The sequence below is a fragment of the Crinia signifera genome, chromosome 2 (genome assembly GCF_055691185.1).
Source record: "Crinia signifera chromosome 2, ASM5569118v1, whole genome shotgun sequence".
Taxonomy (NCBI): domain Eukaryota; kingdom Metazoa; phylum Chordata; class Amphibia; order Anura; family Myobatrachidae; genus Crinia; species Crinia signifera.
This window is the reverse complement of record NC_139218.1, coordinates 395,799,135-395,816,768: the sequence shown is the minus strand read 5'-3', so window position 1 is coordinate 395,816,768 and position 17,634 is coordinate 395,799,135. Positions and strand designations below refer to the sequence as shown.

Genomic DNA, 17,634 nt, shown 5'->3' with positions numbered 1-17,634 from the left:
ATGGCAGGTGCACAGGTGTACTCATTACTTACTGACATTCCTCATGTCACATGGCAGGTGCACAGGTGTACTTATTACTCACTGACATTCCTCATGTCACATGGCAGGAGCACAGGTGTACTTATTACTCACTGACATTCCTCATGTCACATGGCAGGTGCACAGGTGTACTCATTACTTACTGACATTCCCCATGTCACATGGCAGGTGCACAGGTGTACTTATTACTTACTGACATTCCTCATGTCACATGGCAGGTGCACAGGTGTACTTATTACTTACTGACATTCCCCATGTCACATGGCAGGTGCACAGGTGCACTTATTACTCACTGACATTCCTCATGCCACATGGCAGGTGCACAGGTGCACTTATTACTCACTGACATTCCTCATGTCACATGGCAGGTGCACAGGTGTACTCATTACTTACTGACATTCCTCATGTCACATGGCAGGTGCACAGGTGTACTTATTACTCACTGACACATTTCCCAGGTCTCTCTGCAGGAGCACAGGTGCACTCATTACTTACTGACATTCCTCATGTCACATGGCAGGTGCACAGGTGTACTTATTACTTACTGACATTCCTCATGTCACATGGCAGGTGCACAGGTGTACTCATTACTTACTGACATTCCTCATGTCACATGGCAGGTGCACAGGTGTACTCATTACTTACTGACATTCCTCATGTCACATGGCAGGTGCACAGGTGCACTTATTACTCACTGACAAATTTCCCAGGTCTCTCGGCAGGAGCACAGGTGTACTCATTACTTACTGACATTCCTCATGTCACATGGCAGGTGCACAGGTGTACTTATTACTCACTGACAAATTTCCCAGGTCTCTCGGCAGGAGCACAGGTGCAATCATTACTTACTGACATTCCTCATGTCACATGGCAGGTGCACAGGTGTACTCATTACTTACAGACACATTTCCCAGGTCACATGGCAGGTGCACAGGTGTACTCATTACTCACTGACACATTTTCCAGGTCCCTCGGTTGGAGCACAGGTTACATAGTTACATAGTAGGTGAGGCTGAATAAAGACTTGCGTCCATCTAGTTCAACCTATGTTTATAGTAGCTTATCCCTTGTTGTATAGTATGTTCTGATATTTTAAAGACAGATTATGTTACTTATTCGTACCCGTGGATGTTTTTAACCAATAAATGTTTATCCAACCTTATTTTGAATGTATTTATAGTGTCTGCCAACACCACTTCTCCAGGAAGAGAGTTCCAGAGTTTGACTGCTCTGACCGTAAAGAAATTTTTTCTTCTAGATAAACAAAATCTTTTTACTTCGAATCTAAACTCATGTCCTAGATTCCTTTCTAGCAGAAAAAAACAGTTCCTTATATTGGCCCCTGATATATTTGTACATGTTGAGCATGTCCCCCCTTAAACGTCTATTCTCAAGTGTAAACAGTCCCAAATTGCTTAATCTCTCCTCGTAGCTTAAATTCTCCATCCCCCTAATTAGTTTTGTTGCTCTTTGGATTTTTTCTAATTCTATGATGTCCTTTTTATAGTGTGGGGCCCAGAATTGTACTCTGTATTCGAGGTGGGTCTAACCAGAGGCATAATTACTTTTGAGTCCCTAGTTTCTATGCCCCTTTTAATACATGCTAGAATTTTGTTGTCCTTTTTTGTTGCTATATTACATTGAGCACTACACCCCAGTTTGTTGTCTATTTGGACTCCTAGATCCTTTTCGAGTACTGAATTACCCAATTCATCCCCGCTTAGGTTATGACTAGCACACTGGTTATGTCTCCTGCATGACCTTTCATTTGTCCACATTGAACCTCATCTTCCACTTTTTTGCCCACTCATCTAGATTGTCAAGATCATTTTGAAGCATGGTGACATCTTCTGATGATTTAATAACTCTGCTCAGTTTTGTATCGTCCGCAAAGATGGATACATTGCTGAGTAACCCCATCCCATATACCGTTAATAAAAATGTTAAATAAAATGGGCCCTAGAACCGAACCCTGTGGATCTCCACTTAGTACTGGTGTCATATTTGATACGGCACTGTTCACGACCACTCTTTGTTCTCTATTACACAGCCAGTTCCCTACCCATCTACAGATATTTGCCCCTAATCCCAGGTCCTCCATTTTATTTATCAACCTCTTGTGTGGTACTGTGTCAAAAGCTTTAGCAAAATCTAGGAAAATCACATCTACAGCGTTTCCATTATCAAGGTTTTTGCTAACCTCTTCATAGAAACCAAGTAGATTAGTTTGGCATGAACGATTTTTCACAAACCCATGCTGGTAATTACTGAGTAAATATAAAGGTCTAAATATTCCTGGATCCCATCTTTTAAAAATCCTTCAAATATTTTACCCACTATTGATGTTAAACTAACGGGTCTGTAATTAGCTGGATCCTCCCTTTTTCTTTTTTTGAATATTGGCACTACCTCTGCTATTCTCCAGTCTTTTGGTACCTTGTCTTATGTACTCATAACTCAAGGACACATTTGAAAAGATCCACAGACGGCGATAGTTATTTAACTTGTGATTCTGTGAGGTGTCCTGTAAAACCTGCACGGTTGAGAGTCCTTAAAGACTGAGTTTGTGAATCACTGATTACATAATCCCTTATATCCATTTTGAGACCTCCTGGTATTCATTTAGTCCTGTTTAGTTTAAAGGGCCACTAAACCTAAGAAATGCCTCGATCCAAAATTCACAAACGTAACTATCCCATAATATAACCAGCGTTGCTTGGACTTAGCTAGTAAGCAGTGTTGGATCACTAGTGTATATTATTCTCATAATTGCAAGTGTAGTTGTTACTGATGAAAGGTGCAGTAGGATTTTTAGTATTTCGTTTGCTTTTAAATGTCACTGTAGAATGCCCCCTGGCCCCACTTCATGGTGTGTTTACGGCGTGACCTCAAGCAATGTCCTTTCTTATGCATTAGTGTTCATTCTAGCAGCCGCTATATTTGAAAACCCATGCAGTTCCTCTTCCCTGCCTGGGGTGTCGCTGTCTGCTGTGGTGCTTCTAGCACAGGTCTGGTTAGCATATCAGTGCTGATATACAGACCACACTGTGTTAGAAGCACTACAGCAGACAGCAACACCCCAGGCAGGGACCTGAGACCTGGTTGGCTACAGTGAATGAGAACTGGATGCAGTTATTAGGTTGGCAGCGTCTAGGTCGACAGTCAAAAGGTCAACATGAAAAATGTTGACATGAGTTTTTCATGATTTTTTTTTTTTTTTTTTTAAACGTTTTTATTGTATTTTTCAATTATTTGGTACATAGAAAACAAAATGTACGGACATTGTGAGACATAACATCCATATGGTAAAGTATTGGTACATCCATGTATCGATTTGTTCAGAAAACAGGGAATATTGTCATCCATATATTAATATACACAGATTTACTAGAGCGTTGTTTTGCTTATGGATCCTCATTATTTTATAATAGACAATCTTCGGTGTAATTCTGTTAATTAATCTGTTATCAGATTGGATTAATAAAAGTTAAAATCACGTATACCTGCGATTTAAGACTCAATGGTTTGATGATTCCTTCCCTTTTTTTTTTTTTTCCCTCTCCTGGTGAGGATCAGGTTAATGTGTAATATGGCCAGAGTTTTAATAAGGGCCAATGGTGCAGGGCCACGTTGGGTCCAAATCTTAGTGGGCCTACATGGATTCCAGTTACTTAGATTCTAACAAAAAATCTAGTTTTCAGTCTCACAAAGTATTAAATCTTTCAAACTTATCTAATAAACATAGCAGGGTAGATGGGGTGGGAAAGTATTGGGAGGGTAAGGGAGGGGGGGGGGGGGAGACGTCAGACAAAAACAGAATTAATTAAAGGCCTTTATCAAAATTATCCGTTAGAGAGGTTCTGAAGACACAGCTTACTCCTTGTCTCGCTGTCAGGGATGTCACTGGTGGCATCACAGAGAAATTTTCTGTTAAGCCGATAGTTGTCTGAGCAGATACCAAGTCGTGGTTTCAAACATTTTCTGGATTCGGCTTTGTGTTGGGTGGTCTAAACTGCTGATATAGAGTTCCCATTTTTTATAGAAACGGACAGCCCCCTTCTCAAGGTCGGCTCTTAATGCCTGTCTCTCATAGAATAGTGTGTTTAAGGTAGCTTGCTTTAGCTCCATTATGGTGGGGGATCTCCTATGTATCCAATGTGTTAATATCAGTTTTTTTGCAATTGTTAACAAAATAGTGAGGACCGGAATAATCCGTCCCTTGTTTGGGCCAAGGTCCCAGTCCCTAAAATGCAGAAACAAGCATGCAGTCGGGTGCTTCCGGAGCCTCAGTGAAAATGTTGCATTAACAAAGTTTATTACCTTGTCCCAAAAGATTCTGATTTTTCTGCATTCCCAGAAATTGTGGAAATATGTGGCATCTGTTTTTTGGCATTTGTAACATCTTCCCGTGTCACTGGGGACAAAATGTGCCCTTTGAATCGGGGCAATGTATGCTCTATTTAGAAACTTTATGTGGGTCTCCTGTAAAGCAACCGACTGCAAGTGTTTAATGGTGACTGGGAGTTTTTTGAATGTATTTGCCAATGGTGGCAGGTCAGGGATGTCTTTGACCCATTTAGCATGGAGTAGTTGATGATGCGCCTCCTTCCCTGTCGCTATTAGTGCAGAATATAGGTATTTGATTCTATACCCAATTATGCAGTCTGGTCTCAACAGATCTGCAACTGGGTCCACATCTGATTCCCTGTCCATTGGCCTTAGGTGAGCTTGTGCGAAGTGTCTCGACTGGAGGTACATATAGAACTGGCGGTGCGGCAACCCATACCTCTCCTGCAATGCTGAGAATGGAAGTATTCCGCCCCCTGGATCAAATAATTTGCGTATATTTGTAATACCCTTGTCCCTCCAGCCGAGAAACTCCGCGCCCCCCAAACCAGGGGAGAACATGGGGTTACCCCAGAGGGTGGTAAATGGTGATGAGGTGAACCGTCTATGTAAGGTCTTGTTGATTTGCCTCCAGGACCCGTAAGTCGCCTTGAACAGGATGGAATCTCTGATTGTCTTGGGAATCAATCGCATTGGGGCATGTAAAAGAGCTGCCGGGGAGTACTGTTTGAATATTTGTTTCTCTATTGTGGGTATAGTATACTCCGACTTAGAGGTAAACCAGTCTGTGATATATCTAAAGTGAGCTGCGTGGGAAAATGCTTGTATATCAGGCATGCCAAATCCGCCATCTGATTTGCTTAGTTTAAGTCTATTAAATGGTATGCGGGCCTTCTTCCCTGCCCATGCAAATTTAAGATATAAAGTTTTAAGTTTCTGCAGGTCCGTGCTGTGGATCTGGAGTGGCAACATCTGCAACAGATAGGACAGTTTGGGGAAGGCTATAGTCTTGATTACTGTGATTCTACCTGCCAGGGACAGAGGTAACTCCATCCATCCGGACAACAATTTATCGACCGATGTCAGGGAGGGGGGAATATTAACATTGAAGAGATCTTTCAGCTTTTTTGGGATCAGGACTCCTAGGTACTTGAGTGTGTGTGGGCATACAGTGAATTGCGAGGTGTGATGGGATGTGTCTGGTGCCGTGGGGGAGGTTGAGAGTGGCAAAAGTCTAGACTTGTCGTAGTTCACTCGGAAGCCAGAAAAGTGGGAGAAGTGCCGTATAATTTGTTGAATCGCTGGGATAGAGGTATTGGGTTTAGATATAAACAATAATATATCATCTGCAAAGAGACTTAGTTTGACCTCGGTGGAGTCCACCCGCACACCTGTAAAGTCCTCGGAGGCTCTCAATGCTATAGCTAGCGGTTCCACTGCCAGAGCAAACAGTAGGGGAGACAGGGGACATCCCTGTCTAGTGCCCCTAAATAGTGGTATGGGGTTAGACATATAATTGTTTGTTAATATTTGGGAAGATGATCCCGAGTATAGCAACTTAACCGTGCGAGTGAACTCCCCCGGGAGGCCAAACCTTTCCATAGTATAATATAGGTGGTCCCACGTAACGAGGTCAAAGGCCTTCTCGGCATCTAAGGAGAGCAAAGCACAAGGCTCAGAGTTGTCTATGGATTCCACCCATTGCAGGACAGTTAATGCTTTGTGTACGTTAAGAGCAGAGTGTCTGCCCCATACAAATCCCGTTTGGTCGGAATGAACCAGGGAGGGAAGTTTGAACTTGAGCCTGTCCGCTAGGATTTTTGTAAAGATTTTATAATCTGTGTTAAGGAGTGAAATTGGGCGATAAGAACTTGGGAGTAGGGGGTCCCTGCCGGGTTTGTGGATAATTTTAAGGATGGCCGAGTTGAAGTATAAGCAGGGGGGGGGAACCTTGTAAAATTAGGTTAAATAGGGCCGAAAGGGGTTTGACTATTTTGGGGGCTAGTAGTTTATAGTATTCGTTGGACAGACCGTCCGGTCCTGGAGACTTGCCTGTTTTGAGCGCCTGTATCGTGGCCAGTACCTCTTCCTCAGTAATAGGGTTTGTCAGTGTGTTAGATGAGTCTATATCTAGTGTTGGGTGTGAGAGGGGTTCCCAGAATGTTGCCCTTTGTTGTTCATCAGTGTGGGGAGGGGAATAAAGTGTCTTATAAAAATCAGATAGGGTTTCAGTTATTTGTTGTCCGGAGTGGATCACTGTGCCATCTTCTCTACGTAGAGCCTGTATGGTCGAGGGGGGATGTTGGCCTCTAAGTAAGTTAGACATCAGTCGGTTAGACCTATTGCCATATCTATGGTATCTTGCCTGTGATAGGAAAGTAAGTTTGGTCTCCAGTTGGACCAGTAAGGCATCAAAGAGTGTTTTCTGTTCGGTGTATTTAGTTTTATTTGCTAGGGTAGGGGAAGTCTGGAAATTGTGGTATGCCTCAGTAAGGCGTGTCTGGGCTTCGATATATAGCTTCTGGGAGTCTTTTCTGTGTTTAGCCGTGTAAGACATGATGTTTCCTCTTAGAACAGGTTTGGAGGCTTGCCAAAATAGGGAGGGGGAATCTTCTTTTGTTTGGGTGTTATTGTTTGCGTAGTCCATCCAGGACGCTTCTAACATATTTCGAAAAGATGGGGTTTCCGTCAGCTGGGATGGGAATCTCCACTGCTTAATTGGTCCCCTATCTACAGACGTTGCCATTGCCATCCAGCAGACACCATGGTCCGATATCGTTATAGGTTCTAGGGCTGATCCCTCTACTTTAGGGAAAAGGGAAGAGGATATCAGTACATAATCGATTCTCGAGATTGTGCTGTGTGCTGCCGAAAGGCAGGTATATTCCCTTTCAATGGGGTGGCATGCCCTCCACACATCTATTAGTTGCAGCTGCGTAAGGAGGTACTGGATCCCATACTTGGGGTTGGTGCGTCTGGTAGAGGATGCGGTATTTCTATCTAAAGCTGCAGATGCCACCAAGTTAAAATCACCTGCTAAAATTATATTTTGGTGGGCGTAAGGGAGTAGTTTAGCCGTCAGAGTAATGAAGAATTGGCTTTGGTTAGTATTAGGTGCATAAATATTAGCCAGGATGTATCTGGAGTCGTTTACTGTTACGTCTAGTATGGAATAACGTCCCTCGGGGTCTACCTGAGCTGAATGAGTTGTTGTTGGGATGTTTCGTCTAATCAGGGTGACCACCCCTCTAGCTTTTGAATTGTATGGGGCTGAAGATAGCACAGCCCATCCCAAGGTATTTAATTTGAGGATCTCCGCAGGGATCAGTTGGGCCTCCTGAATGAATGCTATGTCTAGGGCCAACTTGGATAGATATAGTAATATTTTCTTGCGTTTAGCAGGGGAGTGGAAGCCCCCCACATTGATCATACCAACCTTTATGGACGTCATTTGTCAGTCGGGGGGTGAGGCAACTTACAGGTCCTGGAGTCCACCACGCCTTCTGTGTCTAACAGTATAAGCTTGGTTGCGAACATGAGTATTCTACGGATAAAAATTCTGACATTAGACAAGATCTGACACAAGAGGGGGAAAAACATGAGGGAAAAGAGGGTAATTAGCATAACTATAAGGACAACTAGGTGGCCCGCGAGAGGCTCTCCCGCCATCCTATTCTATTGTGGACAAACAATTAAACAGACAAACAAATAAACCTACACAAATATAGCAATCTACAATTAAGTAACCTCCGGGAAGTAGCAGGTAAGGCAAGATCAGGCAGGCAGCCCAAGATCCGAGCCAGCAGTCCATGGGTCTCTCCTGCCTCATTGAAGTGGTATATCATTGCACCTAAACGGTGGCAGTTTGGGGTTTTGCCTGCCATTCCAGACCCGGTCAGTTATCAAGGTGTTAATTTGCACAAACTATAATCTAAGCAAACCTGTTTCTAATTAAACATGGAAAAACCATTATCTTAACCGTGTTCAGCTGGGAAGGAGGCGGGAGGAGGGAAATCCCTCATCCCCCACCTCCTCCTCCCAACCTCTCAGTAGCAAGATAGCATTATATTAATTTTCGATAATTCAAGTAACTTTTAACTCTCAACAACACTTAACATTAGATAATAGAAGAACATTAATTCGTCCTAGGCTTCATTATTTTCATCAGCGGCCGGGTCCTGAGAGAACAAAGGCGGTCGGTCCGGTCCGGTGTTCTCTTCTAGTAGGAAAGACTCCGCATCTCTTACTGTAGAGAAGTCTTTGAATGTTGAGCCAGAGAACAGACGGAGCCGGGCCGGGTACATCAGAGCAAATTTTCGGTTGCTCCTTGCTAGGCGTGAGCATAAGGGGGCAAACTCCTTCCTCGACCTGGCCACCTCAGCCGAGTAGTCCTGAAAGATATATAATTTTGTATCGTTCCAAGTGAGGTCTCTTTTGCGTCGGGATGCGATCCACAACGCCTCCTTATGAATAAAATTCAAACACCGGAATATTACAGGGCGTGGGCGGGAGTCTGCTGAGGGTCTCTGTGGGCCTATTCTGTGAGCCCTTTCCACAATCATTCCGGCACACTCCTCAGAGATTCCTAGGAGCTCAGGGAGTGTGGTCTGAATAAAAACGAAGAGGGCCGTGCCCTTCAGGGATTCAGGGAGGCCCACCACTCGCAAGTTGTTCCTGCGGGAACGGTTTTCAAGGTCATCTAATTTGGATTGGAGCTGGTATTGTGTTTTCTGCATAAGCGTCGTCTTATCCTTTAGCTCTGCGACGTCCTGGAAAACTCCCCCTACCACCTGCTCGGTGGTGGTGAGTCTCTTAGATATTTGTTTGTATTGTGACTTTAAGTCCTGCACTGCCTGGGTGACTTTGTTCGCATGGGCCTCCATTATTGGGCTGATTGTATCCTGGATGGCTTTCACCATAGCAGAGTATGTTATAGGGGGCTCCTGTAGTTGGTGGGAGGGTGGTAGTGGGAATTCACCGGTGAGACGGGGGGAATTAGCATCAGCACGGGGGGGATCAGGTGATCCAGGATCTGGTATAGAGGATGAGTCTTCACTCGTGCTTTGTGGAGCTGGCAAGTAAGTTTCCAAGGGGTCTGCTCCCTTTCTCCCTCTCCCAACGGGCTGGGGCTGCTTGTTCTGGGGCTGAGTGGCTGGGGCTGCCGCCATCTTGTCTCTGGTATTGCGGCTAGAGGAGCGGTGTCTGGGGGCATCCTCAGCAGCTGGGGTCCCCTGCATTTTATCAATCTTGTTGGCAGCCATTGTGGGAGAGATGTTGTATCCCGCAGTCAGCAGATAAGGGTAGTGTGGTGCCTGGCTGTGTTAACCCTGCCTCAGTGTTTGGTAGTGGCAGGTGGGGGGAGGGGGGGGGGACCAGGTGTTGCGTCGTCCCGGGGTAACAGGGGGGGGTCTTTGTGATATGCCCCTCACCCTTGGTGTACTCACAGTTATATGATACAGGGGTAGTCCACCTTTTTTCTTAGCATGCGGATACAGGGAGCTGTTTCTGATGGTGGATGTAGCTGGTTAGGTGAGCTGAAGCTGGTATCGCCTGGGTGAATTCCGCAGGTGGGTTGGGGTGTGTGGAATATTCAGATGGCTGTTCAGGAGTCTCAGCGGCAGTGGGTATACTTGTCACTGCGCCGCCGGTCAGCCATGTGCAAGCAGTCAGCAGCAATGGCGGCCGGTCACAGTGAGCGGGTCTCTGGCGTCTATCCCCTCCCGGGCGTCTGTGCTGACGGGGCCAGGTAGGGTGCAGTATTTAGGAGGTTGTTCAGGAGTCTCAGCGGTGGTGGGTGTGCTTGCCGCTGCGCCGCCGGTCAGCCATGTGCGGGCAGCCTGCAGTAATGGCGGCCGGTCGCAGCGATTGGGTCTCTGGCTTCTATCCCCTTCCCGTGCGTCTGTGCTGACGGGGCCAGGTAGGGTGCACGTCCGGAATGTCTCGCCGGCGTCTCTCTGTTCTCCCGCTTCACCCGGCTTATATGAAACCGCCGCGTCTCAGCACACGTGGACGCGGACGGCTGGGAGCAATGGCGGCTTGCGGGTGGGCGCCGGGATCGCGGCGTCGGGTCAGCCGGCGTGGACTTCAGGCGCCCGAGCGAGGCAGCGGGGGTCGTCCTGGAGTGGTCACCAGTCTGTCAGGCAGGTTTGCTGGGGTTTTACGGGTCCGGTCCGGCAGTCGTGAGGCTGGGAGGCACGGAGCACTAAGCTAGAGCAGCTTGCTCCTCCAGCTCCGGAACCGGAAGCCTTTCATGATTTTTTTTAATGTAAACTGACATGTTTATACTTTACAATCTCAGTGGGCATAGAGGGAGAATATAATAGTGTTCCGAGCGAACGAGCCGTGCGAGGGGACGGTGTCCATGTAGACACCAACAATAGTGAAAATTGCTTGTTGACCTTTTTCTTACGTCGACCCTTTGACCATGTTGACCTAATGCCGTTAACCTTTTTTTATGTATAGACCTTTTCACTGTCTATCTAATGACCATACCCAATAATGACCCATCTGTAGTTGTACTATTAACTTTTTGGTTCTTTCTTTCCAGTGGGAAGACGTTACTGTGGTGAGGCATGCCGAGTTACCAGGCCACCGCGCCATGAACCCCTGCCCACTCTACGATGCCAGCACCGATACTGTTTTCCTATTCTTCATCTGTGTCCGAACGAACGTCTCCGAATGGTTCCAGATCATCACCGGCAGAAACGCCTCCCGACTCTGCTTCGTCACCAGCAGAGACCACGGCGAGTCCTGGAGCCCCTCGACCGATGTGACGGAGGAAGTGTTAGGGGGCGACCTGAAGAGATGCGCCACCCTGGCAGTGGGTCCGGGCCACGGCATCCAGTCTCCATCGGGCAAGCTAATCGTGCCAGCCTATCTCTTTTATATCCACTCCCGTGTCTGCGGCATGCCCGTGCCATGGAGAACCCAGTCCCATTCTTTCCTTTTCTTCAGCGATGACCACGGCAAGAGCTGGCACAAGGGCAGCGTGCTGTGGAAGCAGCCGACCGGCGAGTGTGAGGTGGCGGAAGTAGCCACTAGCAACGGTCCGGGGCTGTTGTACTGCAACGCTCGCACCAGTAGACGTTACCGAGTGGAAGCGACTAGTAGCCTCCAGTTCCTGGAGTTTGGCGATTCCCGTTATTGCAGAAGCCTGTGCGAACCGCCGCACGGCTGTCAGGGCAGCGTGGTGAGCTACCAGCCCATGGATGTCGGCACCGGAACAGATGGCGGAGACGGGTCTGGGGAGTCCTGCCTCCATACCAATGTTCTGTCCTGGCTCCTTTACTCTCACCCAACAAGCAAGAGCAAAAGGGTTGACTTGGGAATCTACTTAAATAAAAGTCCCCTGGATCAGTCAAGCTGGTCCCCGCCCTGGGTCATAAACAGAGGCCCTAGCGGCTATTCTGACCTGGCGGTCTGCCAGGGTGCCCATGCCTTTGGCTGCCTGTTTGAGTGTGGCGCCTGCGCTTGCGAGAAGATCGCGTTCCGGATGTTCACGGTGGAAGAGCTGACGGAGCATCTTGCAAAGCCTTAGTCATCTGCAAGTCTTCTCCTCGACAAATGTCAGCTTGCAGATGTCAGAGATTGGGTGGATCTATTATCATGGAGGTGATGTCCTAGCTTCGGAGCTTCATAGCCAGCTGACGCTTATTCACGCTGAGTATATAGACATGCACTAACCACTAGAGGCATCTAGAACTCGCATGACTAATATCCTCAATTAGTAGACCGTAATGCCCATATTCGGTCTTCCATATGGCACACGGATGATTTGGGAAGGTCTCTTGAATCTAATTCAGTGGAAGTTTTACCCAAGTAACGCTTTTAAGCAACCTCAGAGTGACCTGTTAGAAAATGATGGGTCTTCGTTGTAAACTTCTTCTATGACAAATCTTAATGAACTTTTCACATTCTCCAGAAAAATATGGCCGCAGCTACTGGGGATCCGCGTCATAAGAAACTTTGATTAAAGTTCAACTGAGTGTGAATTGTAAAGTGCAACGGTATATGCTGGTGCTTTATAAAGAGCGGTTATAGAATACTGTAGTACGTGTGAAGGACATGGTACAAAGGGTCGATTGTGTCTTGGTCAACAGAAAAAATGTTGACACAAGTTTGACATGGGAATTGTCAACACAATGATGACATAAAGACAAAATGAGGAAGTTTTACTGATGCACAATTGAAAAGTCTGGTACGGAAATTGCAAGACTGCTCAGTGGATCATAGGCACTTCTCTTTTTTTCAATTGAGGATGTTAAGAGGAAACTATGATTGCGTCGGGCTCGTAGCCGCTTAAAGGATCTCTCTCACCCGGCTCAGAAACTGTTCAACCTTCTGGAAGGGCTATTTCACACATACCGGTTTTGACCGACGGCTTTTGCCGTGCCGGGATTTTAATGAATACTTTGAGCTGTAGGTTCCTCTCACACATGCTAACGTGGCTGTGAAGAACTGGGAGCAATGGGGGCTTTCATATGCACTGGTTTTTGACCTACTGTTGTTGTTATCCCCCCACCCCCCAACTTAACATCACAGTTAATCTCCGCCCCCAAAGTAAATTTCCAAAGCATGGCAGAAATAGATTATGCGTTCTGCACGCACTTTAATTGCAAACTATGTCATTTATTTAAGTTTGGTACCTAAATTGTTGTTTATGGATTGAAGGCAATTGTGGCATATGGAAAATAGGCTCAAATTCTAAGTTAAAATTTTTATAAAATACGTCAAATGTTTTAAAAATTCTTACTTTCCGTACAACATAAGAATATTTCTGTCTAGGACTTCTCCCATTTACTCCCATCCATAATGGTGCTTATTCTGCCACACCGGGTGAAATGCTGCTGGCTGCCACACCAGGTGAAATGCTGCTGGCTGCCATACCGGGTGAAATGCTGCTGGCTGCCAAACCGGGTGAAATGCTGCTGGCTGCCATACCGGGTGAAATGCTGCTGGCTGCCACACCGGGTGAAATGCTGCTGGCTGCCATACCGGGTGAAATGCTGCTGGCTGCCATACCGGGTGAAATGCTGCTGGCTGCCATTGCCTATTTCATCCGCACAACATTAGATCCGGCTGAATGCCGGTACGTGTCAAAGGCACTGCCGTCCGGACACAAATGAGAAATTAGCCAAAGGTGCTGTAGGTGCCTTGAGATTGAGGAGTAGTTTTTTCCGAGCGCTGTCTTATGGAATTCTGCTTCCTGCTGATTTTAGCTTTTATATTAAATGTTTTATTTTAATTACGTTTATATTTGCCGTATAATGCAATCCAGTTGCATTCTATTGCCTTGTACATGGGGACTTATGCAGGCCTGTTAGCAAGGCTGCAATTTTTGCAGCTGGACAAAATAACGCTGCACTGCAGGTGGGGCAGATGTAACCTGTGCAGAGAGTTAAGCCCTGTACACATGCATCGATTTTTCCCGATTTTCGATTTGATTTTGCTTATAGAAGAAAAATCGAATCCTAAACTAAATCAAATACTTTTTGTGTCACTTTCGATCTACATTCGATTCGATGCGTGTTCCCGTTTTCACAAAATCCAACAGAAAAATCTACTGTGCAGCCAAGGAAATATCAAATTTGATCTAGTAAATCGAATGTGTACAATGTACCATGAATGTATATCGAATTCGATATCTAATGCAAAAGTACAGATCTAATGCCAAATCGAATGGAAAGATCTAATGCCAGATCTAATAGAAAATCGAATCTAACATCAAATCAAAAGCAAATCGATGTGTGTGTACAGGGCTTTAGATTTGGGTGGGGTGTGATCAAACTGAAATCTAAATCGCAGTGTAAGAATAAATTAGCCAGTATTTACCCTGCACAGAAACAATATAACTCCCCCCAATGTAACTCTCTTTGCACGTGTTACATCTGCCCCACCTGCAGTAAATCTACCTACAGCTTTCATTTATACCTCCTGTCACAGTGGGCCTTATTCTGGTCTGTGCGGCCGGAGCCGAATATGCGGCCAGGACCTTGCGTCCTAAACCCCGCCTTCCGTACGGATCGCTCACTCCGTCCGAATGCGGTAAGCCGCTGACCGCACGGAGCACGAGTGGATTTCTCATGAATACACCTCCTCCATCTCTGGGAACCTCCCCCATCATTCGATGGTCGCAGACCATCGAATGCAGGACCGAGTGGTCAGGAAGCTCCCGCAACCTCAGACCACACGGGCATTTCTCCGTGCAAAAGCAGGGATCTGGGCGGGCAGCTGACATCCGGCAATGTCATATGTCCGCCCCCTACACGTGCGTCACGGCCGCATTACCATACATACGCCCAGCGTTTTCATGGGAACGCCCATGAAACGCGGGGCATACACATATGGTAATGAGGCCAAACAGCCCTTCACACCCCTCTCCACCCCCTGTTCGTAGTGTACACATTTCATGCGGAATTTGGACGTACGCCCCGCTCGCACATGCGCAGATATGCCTCTGCACATGCGCAGACACAAAACATCGGCGGCACGAACGCATGCGGAAATATCCGTACCAACCAGAATAAGGGCCAGTGTTTTGGAATTCGCTCAGAGCGTTTGATAGAAGCTTATCTACAATGTCAGTAACCCAATGAATAACATCTGCAACAAGACGCTACTTTTCTTTGTAAAGTATACTGCACTTAAAATGTTAAAAGCTGCTTTTCAATTTTTATAAAAAAAATGTTTTTGACAGATTGCATGAGCATAAACATTTGAATATATTATATATTATAAAATCTATCCTGTGTATGCTTAAAGTGGCTGTACACGTGAGGTCTGTGTCTCGCTAGCGCTGAGCATCTTTTGCAGCAGCTTTTGTATAACAGACTACATAGGGGACACAAGCAGCTTCAGCTGATTAAACCTTTGAGTGCCAACTAAATATCCACTAAAAATGCCAGCGTTTCTTTCATTTGTTATTTTATTTATTATATATTAACAGTTACTTATATAGCACATACATATTCAGCAGCACTTTACAGAGAATATTTGAACACTCATATTAGTCCCTGCCCCAGTGGAGCTTACAATCTATATTCCCTACCACATATACACAGAGACAGACATTCTAGGGTTAAATTTGCTGGGCGCTAATTAGCCTACCAGTATATTTTTGGATTGTGGGAGGAAACCAGAGTACGCGGAGGAAACCCACGCAAGCACAGGGAGAATATACAAACTCTGCACAGTTAGAGCCATGGTGAGAATAGAACCCATGACTTCAGCGCTGTGAGGCAGTAATGCTAACCATTACACCACCCGTGCTGCCCCGTATATATAACACATGGTGGGAATGGAACCCATGACCTCAGTGCTGTGAGGCAGTAATGCTAACCATTACACCATCCGTACTGCCCCGTATATATAACACATGGTGGGAATAGAACCCATGACCTCAGCGCTGTGAGGCAGTAATACTAACCATTACACCATCCGTACTGCCCCGTATATATAACACAAGGTGGGGATAGAACCCATGACCTCAGCGCTGTGAGGGAGTAATGCTAACCACTACACCGTCCGTACTGCCCCGTATATATAACACATGGTGGGAATAGAGCCCATGACCTCAGCGCTGTGAGGCAGTAATGCTAACCATTACACCATCCGTACTGCCCCGTATATATAACACATGGTGGGGATAGAACCCATGACCTCAGCGCTGTGAGGCAGTAATGCTAACCATTACACCATCCGTACATAAATTCAAATAACAAACTTGTAAAAATAGATTATATTTCCTATATAAGGTGACATTACAGGCAGTGTTCCCTCTAAGCTGTGCGCGTGTGCGCGCGCACACAACTCGCCAAGCATGCGCACAGACATTACAACAGAGCGCACAAAGCAGCAGTGGTCCCCTTTTTGCAGTTGTGGACTAAATTAATGTATGTTTCACCCAATAACTACATCATGTGCTGTGTTTTGAATGTTTAAATGGTTTGAATGTTTAATATCACGTTGTTTTCCAGTTATATATAGAAGTGACGCACAAAAATAAAAATTTCCTTCCAAAGTTGCACAGCCAAAATCTTTTGCCGCACACAGCCTTCGTAAAATTAGAGGGAACATTGATTACAGGTCATTCTGATGAATAAAGATGTTTGCTTGCCAATTTTTACACCTATTTTGAGAAATTTACTTGCCACTTAAAGGGTTTCAACTCACATGCGGCATGCCTATCTTCTGTGTGAGACTGGCTATATTTGCGTACAAAATGCTACATTAGTGTTTTTTTCCAGTAAAACAAACATTCTTTAAATAATTTTGCTCAGCAGAAGCTGTTTGTGCGTCCTATTCACTTTGTTACATTGTAATGGAAAAAGCTGCTCGTAAAGATACTTGGCGTTACAGAGTCTCGCAAAGCCAGTGCCAACTAGAAGGGTTGCTCAGCTTGCAAGGAGGCTAGATGTATGTGGGGTGCAATTCATGGGGACAGCTGCCCATGTGTCACACAGGTGCTGGGGTTCCAATGGATCAGTTTAATGTAACATGTCTTCTTCTTCTATCTCAATCATTCATTTATCAATTAAATAATATGCAACGACCTAACGGGATCTGTCTTTATTTCATGTGTCTCCTTTTGTACAATGTTATAGCAAAAGGATACATTTACTAAGATGGGAGTTCTATTGAAGATGCGAGTTGCCCATAGCAACCAATAAGATCCTATCTATTTTTTTAAGAGGTGCTAAACAAATAAAAAGTAGAATCTAGTTGCTATGGGCAACATCCCATCTTCAATAGAACTCCTCCCATTTTAGTAAATTTACCCCAATGGGATTTTCACGTATAAACGCCACCCGAATCCCGTCGCTAGCCTGCGACCGAAAGGAAGAGAAACCGTCCGATGGTCACTGACCATCAAATGATTTCTTCAGTCGTCGCTATGAAAAGTGAGCCCATACTTACTTTGTAGATGCCGGCAGATCGCCGAATTGGGGGCAGGTGCTGACGTCTGCTGCCCGACCCCAAGCAGGCACTGCCACGCCTGCGTTCTCAGGGAATGCCCCCATAAAATGCTGGGTGTTCTCCTGCTCCAGCCTCCCGCCTGCCCTCTTCCCTCACAGTACGAATGTGTTGGCGAGTGCGATACTCGCTGAAGGCATTCGCACAGGGTTTTGCACATGCGCAGACACCCCACCATCGAATACAGGCAGAATTCAGAGGAACAGGTCTGAATCGTCCCTAAAGTGCGTCTGGAAATTGCGGGACGCGGACCGCTGATAGTACAGGCAGCCTGCA

At 45.9% G+C, this 17,634-nt stretch overlaps 1 protein-coding gene across 2 annotated transcripts in view; it reads left to right on the top strand.

Annotated features, from left to right (window-relative positions):
• Positions 1 to 16,936, top strand: part of LOC146058276 (sialidase-3-like) — a 63,910-nt gene extending 46,974 nt beyond the window's left edge. The window contains exons 3-4 of one of the 2 annotated variants that reach the window (XR_014469842.1): positions 10,934 to 16,151; positions 16,471 to 16,936. Coding sequence is in view for 1 of the 2 variants with exons in the window: in XM_083170492.1 (XP_083026618.1) it covers positions 10,934 to 11,923 (990 nt within the window). In the remaining variant the exon portion in view is untranslated. Of the gene's footprint in view, positions 1 to 10,933 lie in introns of both variants that reach the window. The other variant, XM_083170492.1, reaches the window with a different exon arrangement.
• The last annotated feature ends 698 nt before the right edge of the window (positions 16,937 to 17,634 follow it).